Source organism: Folsomia candida, unplaced genomic scaffold (assembly GCF_002217175.1).
Source record: "Folsomia candida strain VU population unplaced genomic scaffold, ASM221717v1 Fcan01_Sc001, whole genome shotgun sequence".
Lineage (NCBI taxonomy): Eukaryota > Metazoa > Arthropoda > Collembola > Entomobryomorpha > Isotomidae > Folsomia > Folsomia candida.
Window position 1 is genome coordinate 1,973,064 of NW_019091193.1, and position 18,172 is coordinate 1,991,235.

At 36.6% G+C, this 18,172-nt stretch overlaps 2 protein-coding genes and 3 long non-coding RNA genes across 6 annotated transcripts; 3 read left to right on the forward strand and 2 right to left on the reverse strand.

Annotated features, from left to right (window-relative positions):
* Window positions 1-250: 250 nt before the first annotated feature.
* Window positions 251-1,857, forward strand: LOC118433924. The gene is made up of 3 exons (XR_004833674.1): window positions 251-1,129; window positions 1,247-1,592; window positions 1,665-1,857. It is a non-coding gene; the product is annotated as an uncharacterized LOC118433924 (long non-coding RNA).
* A 110-nt stretch (window positions 1,858-1,967) lies between these two features.
* On the reverse strand, window positions 1,968-5,797 carry LOC118433837. Its single transcript, XM_035846154.1, has 2 exons — window positions 5,516-5,797; window positions 1,968-3,261 (listed from the first exon to the last, which is right to left on the reverse strand). Exons 1-2 carry the CDS (start codon window positions 5,791-5,793, stop codon window positions 2,763-2,765), a joined length of 777 nt encoding a protein of 258 aa, XP_035702047.1. The 5' UTR covers window positions 5,794-5,797; the 3' UTR covers window positions 1,968-2,762.
* Window positions 5,798-11,044: 5,247 nt separating this feature from the next.
* On the forward strand, window positions 11,045-16,827 carry LOC110850535 (glucose dehydrogenase [FAD, quinone]). 2 transcript variants are annotated; one of them, XM_035858135.1, is made up of 6 exons: window positions 11,045-11,373; window positions 11,454-11,516; window positions 13,350-13,492; window positions 13,890-14,076; window positions 14,468-14,599; window positions 15,006-16,827. In XM_035858135.1, the coding sequence occupies exons 1-6, from the start codon at window positions 11,187-11,189 to the stop codon at window positions 15,044-15,046; spliced, it is 753 nt and encodes a 250-aa protein (XP_035714028.1). In that variant the 5' UTR covers window positions 11,045-11,186; the 3' UTR covers window positions 15,047-16,827. The 2 variants fall into 2 exon arrangements, with proteins under 2 accessions (XP_035714028.1, XP_021953661.1); XM_022097969.2 differs by having other exon boundaries at window positions 11,071-11,373; window positions 16,196-16,827.
* On the forward strand, window positions 11,530-13,007 carry LOC118438238. The gene is made up of 2 exons (XR_004836668.1): window positions 11,530-12,354; window positions 12,552-13,007. It is a non-coding gene; the product is annotated as an uncharacterized LOC118438238 (long non-coding RNA).
* Window positions 16,123-17,698, reverse strand: LOC118438234. Its single transcript, XR_004836667.1, has 2 exons — window positions 17,441-17,698; window positions 16,123-17,315 (listed from the first exon to the last, which is right to left on the reverse strand). It is a non-coding gene; the product is annotated as an uncharacterized LOC118438234 (long non-coding RNA).
* Between the last annotated feature and the right edge of the window lie 474 nt (window positions 17,699-18,172).

Below are 18,172 nucleotides of genomic sequence, written 5' to 3' on the forward strand. Positions count from 1 at the left end.
TTTCAGCTTGAACTTCGCACAAGAACCTCATCTCAATAACTTAAACTGTATAAAAACTCGTTGTACACTCATACATTTTCATGAACCCTCATGAAATGACTTGATCTTAAAACCTATTTAAGCCGCTTTCTTATCATTATTATTACTGAGGGTATTTCCATTTTATAGTCCGAGTCACTAACCTTAAGTTTCTGGGCGAAATACGTGTCGCCGAATATTTTACGTATTTTCATCGTAATCCTCACCCATTTCTGCTGAGGAGTGAAGTTCTAAATTCTAAGAAGTGATTTTTCAAGCCGTCAGCAGAGTTTCTTCGAACTGCTTTTTATCTGAAAGTTTGCAAAACACATCGAAAAATTTTGATGGCAATTTACAAATAGTGTGAATCTGAAGGTGGAAATCAAAAATAATGCAATCAAGGCACATAATTGGACGTAACTAGTTTGGATTTATGTAAAATAGCTCAAATTCCGAATATTAAAGAAAAATTGGCTGCGTACTGGGTGATGATTCAACCGGCGTCGGAGAAAAAGTTTCATGAACAGCACATATCTACTGATTCTCGCCGAAGTAGTGCATATCTTGTTGAGTAATTGACTTCAGTGTACGCCCATGGACCGTATAACTCTTTGCGAGTTGATTTTTGTTTCAACAATTTTCAATTGCCGTGTCCACATCAATTTTTCTTACGATCATCAGTTTTCTGATTTTTCGGGGGGCCTGCTTTGGGCGGCCATGGCACCTCCAGATTTAAGGCCTGCTGCCTTTTTACAACATAATTCTTTATTGCAGACACTATGGCTTTAGAAACAGTAATTCTTTCATCCCCGAATTGATTTGCTACTTTTTTATATGCCATTATAGCCTGGCAAACTGCTTCCACGCCATGTAACACTTTGGGGTAAATTTTAGGATCCACTTTTGGAATCTCGAAATGGAGCAAGCAGGAATTGGTTCAACTTGAACTAAGCTTTCCAAAGCACACGCAATATTTTATTTAGCGCTGTTGTTTCAAAAACTACGAGAAATTTGCGACTCGGACTATAAAATGGAAATACCCTGTATTAGAGAACTCTCAGCAGCCGAACACAAAGTTAACCATACACACACATAATAATCGTCAAACCAAGTAAGTAATACAGATTGTATCCAGTATTTTACGTATAATACCTTTAATTATTTTTAAATATCATTTTACACACATTGTAAAATTACAGCTAAATTTGTGAATTTGAATTTTTTGCAGGTATCAAACTCGTCAATTTTAATTTTCATATTTTTTTAAATGAAGACTGGAAACGGATATTTGGCCCTCATCCTGGCCACTTTGGTCCTGCTGACAAGCGCCCCAAGTCAGGTTGAGGGCGGTCCCGTCTCGGCCTCCCTTTGCATTGCGGGATGTAACGTGGCGCTCGGTGGGTGTGCCACGTGCGGCGTGGCTGCCGCCACCGTGACGGGAGGCGCCGCTGCACCAGCCGCTGGTTGGGCGTGCACGGTAGCGTACACCGCGTGCGTTGGGGCTTGTACTGCATCCACCGTTTTGCCCACGCCGTAAAAAATGGCAGCTCTAATTATGAATCGAATTGGAAGAGGTAAAAACTTAAATTTGTTGTATGTATTGCTAAACAGGAATTTAAAGTAATGAGGATAAAATTCATCCTTAGAAATCCATCCGTGTCTTCAATTCCATCGTCATTGTTATGGAAACAAGTCGACTAGTGAGGATCAGAATTTCGAATTACATATTTATTAATCAAATTTTATATTACTTACAAAATTCCAAAGTAGCAACATGCAGTTTATGCAACGAATCGTTTACATAGATGTGTTAATAAATAAATAAAACCTAGAAAATCACTTTTCGACATGGTTCATTTTTTTATGAAAATAATAAGGAATAAGTAAAATTTATTTTTTGAATATTTTATTTTATTTCATAACGTTTTGTGGCACGTATTAAAATATGACAAAAATACCCTACGTTAGCATCTCGTAATAATTCATTCTCAAATATCCACGATAGCCGAACTTGTTTCTAAATCAAATTACCAATCAGAATGAACTAAACTCGATAACAAACTGTCAACTTTGTGTGTAACATTACTACCAGCCTGGTAAGTGAAGAAACACTTGCATAATTGGAGTAGTGAGTTGTTGATGAATTAATGTGTGCAATTATATATTAATGTCAGGCATGGGATTGCGCTACAGTTGATTATATTCTTCATTATGTACATAAATATATGAGCATACATATATAGTACAATATCACATATACGCACATACATGCCAGCGTATCTACATACACATGCATATATTAACCAAATATTTAAAAAAGGTACATTGCCTACATAAAAATATTTTGAAAATTTTGCACCGTTTTTATAGAAACTAAAATTTTACAAACCTGTGTCCCTGCCCGTCATACTTATTTACTTAATCATGTCCCTTAATTAATATTATCATCACGATGTTCCATATCAAACTCGAATCTGCTTGATTTGCAAGCAAATGATAAATGTCACGCCAATTAAAAATTCATTAACTCTGGAAAATAAATCATAGGACTCTTTAATTAACGTTGAATCTTCCCAGTCTGACCTATTTATCTACATAATACGTAGTGTTTCATATTCCTGATATCGATATGAGTTTTACGTCGAAGCTTAACGTAATGAATATTATTTGAATAATTACATCCATATCTTCCGAAAATTATTCTACAAAGTATTTATGTTTCTAAATTTAACAGACACACTTTGTTAATATCGAATTGATTTTCCCTCCTTAATTAATGTGAGCGATGCAGTCTGATTGATGCAGAATGTCTGCACGACCAATGGAGTCCCGCGATCGATATAGTTCGACCCAAATTTTACCTGGAGGGCGGTACAGCCTCGAAGTTGTCGTTTCATCAAGGCTTTCTTCCCCCTTAACTGGCTCGATTTTTTCCTCAAGGTCGCCATGACCTTTTCCGACCCTGAGTTAACGAATGACGCCAACGTGAAGGCGAGCACATTGTTCGCCCCACAATTCAGCCCGATAAGGGGAAAGATCAGAAAGCCAGGCATCGTGATGTCCGAGTGGTGATCGATCGTCACGTACTGCGCGATTACCTGGATCCCTGGGACGAAGAGCATCATCACTGGAAGCAATCGGTCACGGAGGAAGGAATTCATTAACGTTTGCAGGATTTGGATGCGCTGGTAAAATTTTATGCAGGAGTTCATATTCGCTTCGGTTTGGATTGTCTTGATTTTCCTGGCGGAATGATATAAAATTTTAGTTTTTAAAGATAGTAGAAAGTATTTTCTTGTTGTTTATAGGGTAGAGTGGAATTTTTATAGCCGGTCACCTTATTTGCATATTTTGACGCATTAGCGAGAGACATAGAGTTTACTTATTAGCTCACCCTGCGTAGCATGAGAGCTATTGAATTCCTCTTGTCCGTCCGTCTGTCTGTCTGTCCGTCTGTTAACGAGTTTTTTGCATCAATTGATGCTAATTAATAAGTCCCAAGACTATTTTAACCCTAATTTGTAGCACAATTGGTATCAAAAAATCGTTAAGGCAAAATGGTACGAAATAATTGGAGAAATCGATGTATTCTGCACCAATTGTTAGAATTAACTGAAAGTTCTAGTTAGCGATGGACTCAACCTCGAAATCGTGTCAAAATTTAGTCCCAATTTTTACCATTTTGGCTGCACCATTGGTACAACATTATAGCAAATTTCTTTTATTTCCCGTTTATTCTGTACCATTGATGCAAAACTATGTAAAAATTATGCATCTATTTTGTCCGCTTATTTTGCACCTTCGGTGCAAAATTATAACCAACACATTATTCCAGGGTGAGCTACTTCTAACGTTACCACGGTTTATTAGCTCGCCCTGCGTAGCACGAGAGCTATTGAATTCCTCATTTCCGTCCGTCTGTCCGTCTGTCTGTTAACGAGTTTTTTTGCATGAATTGATGCTAATTAAAAATCCCCTTGACAATTATTGAATATGTTAGGCGCACCATTGGTATTGAACAAACCGAATCAAATTTTTTAATAAATTAATAGCACCATTGATATCTAACAATCGGGAACACAAAATGATGCGAAATAATTGGAGGCAAGGACGCAAAACGCACCAATAATGCAGAATATCCGGGAGAAATGATCATACAATTTTGACATAAATTTTTCAAAATTATCGTTGATCGTTGGTAGGTAATTCTGCACCAGTGATGCACAATTTTTGGACTCTTCTCGATGCATAATACTTATTGATCTATTTTGTTTAATTTTTCTGCACCATTGGTGCAACATTGCATAAAAATTATTGATCCACTTTGTTGGATTTTTCTGCACCATTGGTGCATAATTGCAAAAAATTATGTATCTATTTTGTTGCATTTTTCTGCACCTTTGGGGCAAGTTATAACCAAATCATTATTACAGGGTGAGCTACTTCTAACGTTACTACGGTTTATTCAACATGAAAAGCCCGTATCTCCGAAAATGGGCAATGTGAGATTTATGCAAATGAGGTGCAACAATAAGTGTACACAGTCCAACCATAAGTTCTCGTGAATGCATTTCCGGTGATAGATTGCAAAGTACTAAAGCTATCTGATAGAAATTTTTGTGGATGAACAAGGTATTAATATTGTTTATAAATCATAACTTCTTTTTCACAATTTCCTCCTCGGGCTTGTACACAACGCATAAGTCGTGGCGGAAACTGCTCGATCTCGGCACGCGCGGATTTCGTGGGAAAAGCGCCCAGATCTTAAGTAAGTGTGACCTCAGGCCTTGCACACTTGGGTGAGATTTAGAGCATATCTATATCTATTATTTTGATCACCAGTCATAATTTAGCGCATGAAGATCTGCAGATGCTGAGCACCGTTCTACGGATAAAAAAAGTCATGAAAATTCGTCTGAAGCAAGTTTTGGACAATTTTGGACCTTGCGCAGGAACTTAGTCTTATTGAAAGGTCCAATGTTGATTTTCGGAGGGTCCAGGGTACAGATTATTAACGTTTGGCTCTAGGACACTCTGAAAATAATTCTTGGCTCCAACTTTTACACTTTGCGGTAAAAAACAGAGATTTCCTTTCTCCAGGCAACTTGCTCCCATTCACACCATGGTGATGACTTCGTATTGACTTCCGCATACTTAAACGGATGTCAGACTTCCGTAGAACAAATATCTGGCCATTTTTTCTATTTAATTTTTCGCCAACGCTGAAAAGTCTGAAATACTTTTGGCACGAAAATTGGCGCGTACCACGATCGAGCAGTGGCCGTCACGAGTTATGTCTTATCTAAAAAGCCCTTGGACGAAATCTTGAAAAAGAAGTTATGATTTCTAAACAATATTAATACCTTGTTAATCCATAAAAATTTCGAACCGATAGCTTTAATACTTTGATATTTATCACCGGAAATGCATTCAGGGGAACTTATGACCCCACTATGTACATATACATTTCGCTTAACCGTCTTATTTATAACCTTACCCCTCCAGGATCCCGACGATGCTCAATATGGCCACGACTCCGGTAAGAAATGCGTAGATGATCCAGGTCCCTCCAGCCATCAGGATATGCCAAACCATCCACGCTTCGAATAGATGCAAGGTCAACCGTACTGCACTGAATTGCATCCCATTGTTGCAGTATTGTTGCATCGACACGATGAATGGAGCCGTACAAGGGGCATACGTCAGTAGTGAGAATAGCAGGAGGACAATTACAGGTAGAGAGAATTCCGCCGTAGGTATGAAAATCCGCATCATTTTAGCGCCAAGGGTCAGCAGCGGGGGTTGGTTGTCTAGTAAATAATTCGAAAATTGTACTGCACTCTTAGAAGTCCAATATTAAACTAATATGACGCTGTAGTCATATGTGTATTACTCCGCCAAAGCGGTATGACAAGTAAAACTAGGTACTAATAGACTGGTATTAAAGTTTTACCGCATCGGTGGTAAATTTGTATCGAGCGGTATAATTTTCATACCAAACGGTGGCAACTTTAATACCGAGAAGCCAATACCTGCCTAAATATACCAGATTTCTAATAGTGCATCCGATTTCATAAAATTCGGATCACCTTACCCACTAAAACGTATTTCTCATAGTCCAGAAACGAGTTGAACATTTGAATCCCTGAAATATCCAGGTTCCAATTCCACCTTTGAATGCAACAAAAGAAAAACAGAGAAAAGAAGACGAAGCCCTGAAATTTTTCACTTAACGAGAGCCACCCGAAGCAAATATTGACAAACATTGCCCCCACATAGGTAAAGGAGAGTACACATTGGAAACGAAATGTGCGAATTTGACGTACATTTTTGGTCAGAATGACACGTCCCGACCTCTTGTCAAACTCTAGCGGTAGACATTGTGTAAATTTACAAGCGCGAAGATGGAATTTCAGGAATTTGAGGTATGCTGTGTACATCTTGGGAGCTACGGGCGTACTGCAAATTTAGAATTGGTGATGAACTTTTGTTGTACGTACGTAGTTTTTGTCCCTTTAATTAAGGATACTTGGTGTTTAATTCGCCTTATTTTTCCCGTTATCAACAAGTAAATATACAATCGTAACGAGGTAGACGGCATAAATAGAGTAGTGTTGATTCTATAAGTGATTGGGTGATTATTCATAGAGCCAATTTAGCTGTTCGTATGTATCGACCAAGGAAACAAAACACTTATTTGCATATTTCAAACGGGGGGAGAATTTGCTTGTAGAATTAATGTTATAGGGATGTCGTTGTGAGAAACTTCGGGTTTTCGCGAATCGCAAGTGATACTCGGACTAACGAACGGATAGATTCATTTATCGATCTTACAATTTAATTAATTAAGATGGCATCGACCTAGGATTAAATCTTAGACTTTCTTAGAATAGAATCGCCGCAAAAGCATCTTTTTGCTGGCAAAACAACTCGGGATGTTTTTATTTCACAAAATCAGCCTCTCCATCAAAAGCGATAGAAATTACAGAACTATGTAAATACATCGAAATAAAATCATAATATCATAAAAGGACTGTGATTATTTTACCTTTGAGAAACAATATTTACAGAATACTCTCACCACACAAATGTTAAACCTTCGCTTTGTATCATCAATAATCATTTTTTACAACTTTTCAGAAAAATTGGTGTCGTCTTTAGAACATGGTAAACATTGTATATATACTATAAAAAATATTAAATGTAGAAAAACCAATATTCGGAAATCGCCTTAGCAATCAGTAAGATTATTTGTAATTTGTATAACAATATGTGCATGCCAAATGTGAAGATTCTTTATGTATATTAAAAATATCCTAAATAGAAAAATATGTAGTCGCATTATGTCAAGGAGCAATTTTTCACTGTAGGTAATTACAGGAAAACATGAAGTAATTGCATGAAATCATTAGGGCTTCATGCACATTAAGGCACTACAAGATACCTACTTAATTTTGTATGACACGTCAAGCCATAACTCAAAAGCTCTGAGGTTTATGTATGTCCATGCAATAAATTGTTGTGAGGACAAAGTGCATGCAATGTTGCATAGGTACATATGTATGCAAATTAAATGCATATATAAGCTAGTTTGGCTGCATACGTTTAAAGACAACCTGTTTGATTTTTTGATACCTTCAAAATTGGAGAGCTGGAAGCTTGCATAACCTAATTAAAATCGTCAAAAATTACCTTGATGAGTAATGACTCGAATATCTTTAACGATATCATTAATGGATGGTCAAGATATTATAATTATCTAATATCTAATTCTTATATTTATATATGTATAACTACAGATAGAATTTGTATCTTGTATATTTATTAATTAGATCTGTCGGTCCTTCATTGTTTCTTAAAACTACGCACGTACACACATACTATCCTCGCATTTAGGCGTGTCACCTCAAATCTCAATAGCCAATTTTCGGCGATACAGACTTTCCATGTTGAGTAAACTCTATGACTCACGAATGCGTTAAAATATGCAAATGAGGTGACAGAGCAGAGTACGAGGACAGTACATACATACATAATTGTGTTATTTGATCGAATTAAATTTGAGTACGCATTCAAATTGGGTTCAAATAGGGAATAAAGTTTGCACTGAGGTGTCTAGATCCACTTGTCTAGAGATTCATAGTACACAAGTGTAATTTTGAAGGTACATACATACATAGAAAATAAAAATGGTGGGTAATAAATTGATGACCATAGCAGTAAAGTCACGTCAGATATGCACTTCGGTAAGTCCTTAATTCTCTGTTACTGGATTATTTAGAGTATGTATACATACTCATTAATGATTAAGTAAATAAGGTGGCATGATATTTTCATGGGACTGGTATGCAAATCAGGTACCTGTATTTCTACCACAAGTGCTCCAAACTTAGCAATTAAGCCATACATATTTCCAGAATATACATTTCCTTAATATATATTTGTATATCCTATCTAACACTTTGTTGGCAGTTTTAATAGAATTCAGATTTACAGTACTTTCTGGGGGTACATACAGCGAAATAATTGGACCCAATCCCCTCGTTGAATAATTAGTCTCTATGAATGCATTAATTAAACCTGATGAGAGCATAATTATTTACATAAGTTGACTTTTCGGTACCTTAAAATGCGGAAAACATTTAAGGGGACGTTCATAAATTCGAGAGGGGGAGGGGGGATATAAAGCTCCAATGATGCCTATGTGACACGCGTTAGAAAGGTCTAGAAAATAGCCATTTTTACGTTTCATAATTTATGAACGTCCCCTAATACGTCTCACGTTGTCAACCACATTTGCATACTGACTGACAAGGGACACTCACGACCTGTCGTTTGAGTCCAGAGTACCCACTATGTTTTTTAGAATCTAGTAGGACCCCAGATGAAGGATCCATTCATATTTCCGTGTAAAACTCATATTTGGCGTCGTTCCGTGGCGCCAAATTCGCCAAATTTGAATGTTTTTATTTTTGAAACCGCCATAACTTTTGAAATCCTGGACAGATTTTCAAAATTTTTGGCAAAAATCATGACAAGGAGTTCAACTTTCTTACCCCATGAAATTTTTTCCAAAATTATCGCTTTTAACTTTTCGCAAAATTTCGTAATTTTCATAGAAATGGGCCCAGCCAACAATTCGGCCAAAATTCTTTGAAATAATTCTGTACGAACAGGTCGAAATTACACCGAGCTCGAAAGCTGCCAGAATTCTTGACGAATTCGATACGATTTCACTGCGAATTCGCACAGAAAAATCTTCAACGAATGTAGGCCGAAAGGTGACCGAAATTCGTTCCGATTTCTTTGTGATTTCACTCCGAATTCTTAAAAGAAAATCTTGATCGAATTTAGACAGAAAGATAGCCCGAGTTCGTCACGATTTCTTGGAGATTTCGGTAATCTCAATTAGAGTGTACGAATTTTTAAGGAATTCTAACTAAGGCCGCAGTCTGTTCTTCGAGGTGGCCATGAGGCCACGCAATTTATTACTGCTCTCCATCAGACAGAAACAGGATTTTAAAGAACAACTATAATTTGGAAATTTATCTGAATAATAAATCCTCTCTCCAAATTCGGACCTGGTAAGTATTTGATTTTGTAAAATGTTGTAGCAAGTTTTATCTCTATTTCGTTTTGCTTTTGGTAATTGTTCTCTGGGGTATTCAGATCACCATCGTCTCTGGAGGAGTGAGAGGATAAGAGGAAGTCGATGTAATTTGCAAGATGCCGAAAAAATTGCTGACTGACGATTTATTGCCAAAATATAGTCTACAAGGAATGAAGAAAAAGCTTTCGCTTTCTACGCCGGCAGATATCAAAGATATCCTTTACAGTAAGTAGGAATAACTAAGGAGAATCATATTATGTGTATATAATTAGGATAGATTTCTTCCCTTGAATTTATTACAATTTTTTAATTATTAGGGGGTGCAGCAAATCTGATGAGCCCTTTGCTACCTGACTTTGCAAAATTTGATGACGGAATCTCGAAGGAGTTGACTTAGGACCGTGATCATATGTATAAAAGCAATAAGTGAGTTTTATGTTCTTTGCCATTAAATTTTGCAATAAAATTTTGCTTCAAATTTTCAAGTTTTTTGCTATTATCAATATATTGTGCAAAATATTTAAAACCTGTTTTAATTTCACAGGAAACAGCCAGTCAGCAACAACCTGTCCTCGCCATCATCACAGAATTAATTTACAAATAATTAGCTTATTTTTTGTTATGGTCATCTAAGCAATAAAATAATTCAAAAGAACAAATCATTTATCCAATTTTTCATTTCAATGTAAATCGTAGTGATTTCGGGCAGAATTCGTACAAAATTCATTAGGATTTCTATCAGAAATCAACACGAAGTCTTGCAAGAATCGCAAAGAATTCGTACAGAATTCGGCGTAAAAATTCGTGACGAATCGTCAAGAAATCTGTAAGATTCTGCGGACATTTCCCACCGATTTCTTCGGGATTTCTGCACGAATCGTCAAGAAATCGATCCCGAATAGGTCGAAAATTGTGGCCGAATTGATCCCGAAAACACAAAGAATTGTTGGCTGGGGGGGTTCGTCGAAAAAATGCTAAAAATATTTCAAAAATTGAAAATTTTTTATTTTAATTTTTTTCTCAAAAATGTCGACTTTTGTGATCATTTTAAGCATAAAATTTTGAAAATCCGACATAAACTTCAAAAGTTATGGGGGTTTGAAATTGGTCGAAAATGCAAATTTTTAAGTTTGGCGCCGCGCCATGGCGCCAAATATGAGTTTTACACGGAAATAAGAATGAATCCTTCATCTGGGGTCCTAGTAGATTCTAAAAAACATAGTGGGTACTCTCGACTCAAACGACAGGTCGTGAGTGTCCCTTGTGAGACGTATTCAACTGCAATAATTGAAAATTTTTGAGTTTCTTCTCCAGTCAAACTTTTCCGATGCATTCTATTTATAATAACGTTAAGCATGCCGTCTTGTTAGGTAGATGCATACGTATGTATTTGCATATCACTTACATAAACCTTGTTAAGGTTACATTTTACTTAATGTTATACAATTTGTGTAGGAATTTTCCACACATCTTTGGCATATAAGGACCTCTAAATAAGTAAAACATTAACCAAAAATCGCATTACATATTAAGTTTCGGTGTCGGCCACACAAACAAAATGGGTCCGTCCAACTCAATTTTACAATTTCTGAACACCATTCCAACACCGACGATAGTGATTGCCAACTTGAAAAACTTAGTTGTCAGAATTACGACAGTTTTAGCCTTGTTTAATCACGGTTATGATTCCGTGGTGAATCCCAACCCATTGCTTCGTTCGTGTAATAATTATGACTTCATTGTTGGTTTGTCTTAAATAAATATGTTCAAATTTAAAATTATATATTCAGAAATTGAGTGTGATCTTAATCTGTATTTTTTAAAGTGGGAGGAAGTTCAGCAGGAGCAGTCGTGGCGAATCGACTCTCAGCAAATCCAAATTTCACAGGTAGTCTTTAAAAAATACACTCCGGTAGCAAAGTACCACCTGGATTGTATATATGCGTCGGTATATGTGACTCTATAGTTTTAAATAAAAATGTGGTGCAGCCACATATATCCTCCGTACTAGTATTGATTTAATAATAACTTGTTACCCTATTGGTAATGGTTTCGTTTCTGAGTGGTGAGTTTTTCCATCGTTAATGGACGTTATTTAATACCAGTGTTGACTGAATCATATACCTAGTACCGGCTAAAGTTCTGTTATAAGATTTCCCGGGTAAATTAAGCAGGCGAACAATTTTTTTTAGAAAGTTGTACTATTTTTTATTGAAATCTCCATGCAGTTGTCCTTCAGAAACTATGTTTCAAAAATTTTTGCGACCCAGATCTGAGAACTTGGCCTGTTTCTATTTTTCAGCAACATTTTAGTGAGCATGACAATCGACATTTTTAAATTGTTCAGTAAAAATCGGAATTGATTGTAAGATGGTCGACCGTACCATAAAATGATGCAGTGACACTGGCAGTGTCGATGACCGCAAAAGAAGTGGAAGGGGACGGCCAAAAAGGTTACCAAAATTAACCAAGGCGCAAAAAACTGGATTCGTCCGAATCTATGCCGAGCCCTAAGAATATTTCCCTCACAAATGAATGGATCAAGTAAAAGTAAGTCCCGGGCCCATAAACTGGACCTTGGACTTATGCCTTCAAGACATGAGGAGAAACACTTCCTAACTACACGCCAAGTATAAACAGACCCATCAGAACCCGGGCGCTGATCATGCGGTACGAGCTTGAAAAATGGAAACGGATATTTTCAACAAATGAGCCAAACTTTATGGGTGAGGCCAAATAAAATAGCAGAAATACCGTTTCTACACCCCAGCAGTCTAGACTATTCGTTAAAATTTCAAAAATGTTCACCGTACCTACCATTCTGGTTTTACGATTTTTTGATTGGACATGCGTTGGACTGGGTCGAAAAAGTGGATTTTCTTCCTCTGGGGGTAAAATGTCGTATCAAAAATTTTTTTTTCAGTTTTCAAGCGAGTTGCGAGACCCGTGAACCACAACCTATTCAAAAACAGCGAAGTGACATTCAAGCAGGGCTCTCGTCCTATTCATGAGGCCAAGATGTTAATTGGGTGGTTGAAATCAAAAATTCCTAACTCCAGTTCGGATCAAGAAAAAAAATCACTGCCGCCGAAGCTTAGGCTTCTGAACTATGACATATTTTCCAAACTGGAGCTAGGGGTGTGTGTAAAACTCCACACAAGTTTGGAATCCATAAAAAATTCAACGGTCTAGAAATAAGGCCAATCTCCCCTGGAACGCTTGCGTACTCCGATCGAGTGGTTGATACCAAGACTTCTGGCTCGTGTAGCCTGAAAGATTGACATTTTGAAAAGTGAATAGTGTTTCTTATACGAAATTTCATTGGCTTTTCAATTTTATACTTATTTTTTCGAAATTCAATAAATTGGGTTAGCTACAATGGGTTTTCCTTATGACAGTTCTTTTGCGGGTACTGGGTATGTACATATGTACTCCGGAGAGTAATGATTCAATACCATTTTTCTAAAAGAGTATACAGCCATGGCAGTAAATTTATTATTGACTGGTTGAAATTTGTTACCAAACTGAAAATATTTTGAAGTCCCATACATTAAAAATCAACTTATTACCAGCGTGGTAGTAAACTTATGTACTACCACAAATTTATTTCCATGACGGTAGAGTCACATACACACACATATACTCTAGCTGGTAATACTTTTTTACCGGATTATTTATAGTGTAAAAAATTGTTTTTTGAGATTATGAAATTATTTATCAGTCCTGCTACTGGAGGCTGGTGGTAATCCCACCCTGTTAAATTCAATCCCAGCCTTGTCGTTGTACAACATACATCATCCTGCCACCGACTGGCTCACGGCTTCCGAGCCATCAACTACTTCCTGTCAAGCGTGCAAAAATTACGTAAGAAAATTCAGTATTTGCATCTGATGCGTGGGTTCGATTTATGGTACAAATGCCTTTGCTGGGAAAGCGGGGGACGAAAACAAGAAAAAAATTGCGTCAGATATCCTGCGGAAATTTGTTTTAATTTCCGAGACTTTCCGAGCATATTTTTTTAGGAAATTACGAACTTTTTTGGGAATTTTCGAGGACTTTTGATGGACCTCGTTTGGGTCTATTTTTAGGAATTTCCCGGGATTTCCCCCCGCGTTTTCTGGGATTTTACTTCCACCATTATCTGGAATTTTATTTCCCCATTTTCCGGGATCTTATTCCTCCCATTTCCCCGAAAACAAATCGAACCTACGATTTGAAATGAAATATCATAAACAGTTCATATGTGGCACGCATTATTTAGTCGGTCCAAATGCCGAGGGGGAAAATGCTGGGTGGTACGAGCAGCTTGAATGTCATGGCGTACATGAGAGGAAATCCGAATGACTTTGACAACTGGGCGAAGCTTACCGGAGATCTGTCCTGGTCGTATGAAAATGTGCTGCCATACTTCAAAAAGTCGGAGGATTACAGTGGAAATTATCCTGACCGTATGTCCTTAATTCTACGCTGGGATGAGACGCGTAGCTCACGAAGAAATTTGTAATCCAGTAATCTCTCAATTTTTCAAAAGTTATTTTTTTTAGTTTACAAATATCACAGAGTTTACTGGGTTACAAAAACCAGACTGAATTAGAGAGGGTATTCAGAATTTCCTTCATATGTACATATCCTTCGTATCGTAAAATAGTATACGAAGAAAAACAAGGGGTAAAAATCGTAACCTTTTTAGTGACGGAATTTTTCTTACATACAAAATCTCGTCACCATCGTAACTTCATATTTTACAATGGGAAAAATACTAAGGAATACTGAATACCCTTAGAGTTCGTTAAAGTGATAAATTCAGATATTTATTTATCCCCCTAAATTTGTATGTAGCCAAGTACCATGGAACTGGGGGACCCTTAGCGGTCACTCCTCCACTTGATGAACCCATAATAAAAGATTGGATGTCCGCCGCGAGAGAGTTGGGATTCCAGAATTCGGATCCAAATGCGTACCAGACATCAAGTGAGTTTGAATAATGAATCAATTGAGGTATTGACGAGTTCGCATTGTTACATAGTAACATAAACGTTTGCAAAAAAATTGGCTTGAAAATTCATTCACGAACTTGCAAATTTCCAGGCCTAGTATTTACAGTGGAAGTATTTGTGCGTGTCACCTAATTTCCATAAATCTTACTTTGCCCATTTTCGACGATACGGGGTTTCCATGTTCAATAGCATATTTCTCTTGCGTAAAAATGTGCAAATTTTTATGTAGGTGACAGACACAAATAATGTCACTGTTCATTTTCAAAAGTAAATTTGTTTGTTGCTATACTAACATGCCACCTCGTAATGGACACCCTCAGTAATTTGCATAATTTCAATTTACTATTATGTAAATATAATAAATGAATTTGTTACTCAAGCATTTACCCCTGTCGACCGAAACACATGTATAGGAAGTTAGCCCGGCCCAGCCCAGAATTTAAATTTTTTAATTTTTAAGCTTTCCCGCTGTCGCTGGGGATGATTTGACGACTGAAATGTGTTCCCTAACACTTCTAAATAATTCCCTAAAATTTTCAGCCAAATCGGTGGCGGGAAACTTTTGAAAAATACGAAAATGTCGTTTTTTGCCCTGCACCCTCGATTTTAATGAATTTTCATAATTTGTAAAGTGCGCGCGGGCGTGTTCTGATTGCTGAAATATCTTCAGGGATACTTGGAGAGTATTTCCTGAAAGTTTCAAGAAAATCGAACGTCGGGGACCCCTTCCAAAATAGACAAATGTCCTATTTTTATCCCCCCAAACCCTGCTTTCTCTTTTCTAATGAATTTTAACAATTTCAAAAGTGCGTGTGGCCGTGTTCGGATTTCTGAAATATCTTCAGGGATAACTGACGTGTATTTCCTCAAGGTTTCAAAAAAATCGTACGTCATGGACCCCTTCCAAAATCGACGAATGACATTTTTATCCTCTCTGTCCCAGCTTTCTCTTGTTTAATTTATTATGACAAAAACTATGCTAATAATTGTTTCCCATTTTTTGAAATAGTTACATCACGGGCAAATAACTTCAGAGCTAAGCCATATTTCTTTAAAAATGATGTTGTTAACGTAATTTATATAAATTTGTTCAAGCTGTAATATATAGTATTTTACGATTTTGGCAGTAATGTTATTTGAACCCTTTACCAACAGCAACGCAAAATTAAACAAGTGTTGCCCGAGTTGGAACTTGACAAGGTTCCCAATGGCAACGGGTCGTCATGTTTAGGCAATCTATTAATGCTCAACTCGGGTTTTTGACTTTACATATGCATGCACGTGTATGAAAAGTACATACGTAGTCCATTAACGTTGTCATGGAGACGGACTGACTTGGCTGTTTACCGTCTTGCTGTTATATTTATGGTAGATTTACATATAAACAGTCATCGTAGTATTATGCATGTTGTAATATTTCACCTACCGAATTGGCATTCTCTGGGTTCTGAGTGGTAAATTTTTTATTACCACGACATTTCTACACGGTAATGTTCGTTATTGTCCTGCGGATAGAGTCATACTGATAGGTAGTGCGGTGAGTAATGATTTATTGGTTCTTTTTTAATAGTGCGTTTAGGTGTGGGGCCTTATATTAGTCATGTGATCTATTGGGAAACTATGACCACTACCCCTTGTGTGTGACCTCTGTGGAGGGGCCTAGACCCTTGGTTTCTCCACAGTACTCGGGAAGAGATATAATAACTATTTCTCGCACGTACAAGGATAACCACCCGGATATCCAAGCTCAAGATGGAAACACTTTTTACGTATTTTCCCAGCTTGCACGTTGATAATCACATCGCTGCTATTTTTTATAATTTTGAAAGTTGCTTGCCTATATGAATTACTTTGCCGTGCTTCAGAAATTATGCCTGCGTTTAACAGAATTAAAATACTTAATTAATTTACAACTTAGATAAATAGTTACATACATACATAGTTTATTATTATCAATAAAATTTTCTCATTTATTTAAGTATCATTTTGTCGTGTCAATTTTATTTGTTTAATATTCTGAATTTAATACATACACTATAAATACTATATAATATTTAGAATTCTTTCAGAATAACTGTAAATTAATAGAAGAATTTTGGCGAAGGAAACAAAATCACGGCAAGGATGCCTGAGCACTATGTATTTAATTTAGACAAAGCTGTAAAATTGAATACAAATAAAAAGTTTGTGACGATATCAAAAGATCCAATTTAAACTCTAAATTCTATTATTAAGTTTGGAGCATTTTAGAAGAAAATTCTTCAGTGTGACTAACTGAATTTAAAATGTAATTTACAAAATATAAAACTTCATGAAACGATTTTATAATGGCATAAATTAACAATATACATGTTCAATGTGTGAATAAAACGTTGACGTGAATAAAATGTTGTATAAAACTATTATCTGCATATGCACATATTCATATGTAATTTTTTTACGCAAGTAATAATTTTAATCCCACAAGAACGACCAAACCTTGAGAAGGCGACGAAGGAACCGAGGTGTTTTCTTCTTCCCATATTTCGTGCACCTCTTGCACTCGACCTCAACATAAATAGGGTCCTGCAATTGAAGGGGGTCCACTTGAAGGATCCGAAAAATTTCTTCTGAATTTGCATTCAGGCGAGAAAGAAGCTTTGTCCTACTAGGTTCGCCTAATATGGAGAGGTCCGGACGGATTTGATGTACTACAAGGTAAATAATGTCAGGATTAGGATTTGAAATTATTATACAGGATTTAAAAATATCTGTCACATGCGAAATACAGTTAGCCAACTTTTATGATGTATGCAAATTACACGATTTAACTTACAAATCTCGAAGCAGTCCATCGCACTTGATGCATGAAAATATTTTAGGAGATTCCTATGAGCCACATCGTAATGTGAAATAAAATGGTACGTTAAAATCCCACATAATGCTTGTGTCTGGTCGTCTAGGTCAGACAGGTTGATCGCAGAATTTTGGAGGGAGAATACAGAATCCATATTTAAAAAAACTGGGACTGAAATCTCCAATGAGTGCGTGAAAAATAATTGCGAGTCGTCAGAAAAATTAATCTGGATGTGGCTACTCCGTAGCTTAACAATCTGTAAACTCAGATATTTTCTTCTTACAACCTACATACATTGTTAGCCGAGTAATCGTAAAATATATTACGTGCCTGCCTGCAAAATGTGCAATTGCATCACATATTATTAAAACTAATTTACCGTGTGCTTGAATCTGAGACATAAAACTGATCTAATTTTAGTGGTAGCATGTATGCATATCAATATAATTTCATAATAATGAAGATGATGATGACACTAATGTAATGGCAGATTGAGAATGTATGGGTAAGTTTGCTTGCAAAACATTCTTAGAAATAATGTTGCCCTTTTGAAAAGTGAATGCACTTTGCATTCTATATTAAGTAACCAACACTCTAAAAAATCCAGTAACAAGGCAATTGCCAGTTGATCATGATGACGTTACCGCCATGGTAATAATTGAGAGTGGTAGTAAATTTGTTACCGCGCAGGTAATGAGTGCACCCAAAAAT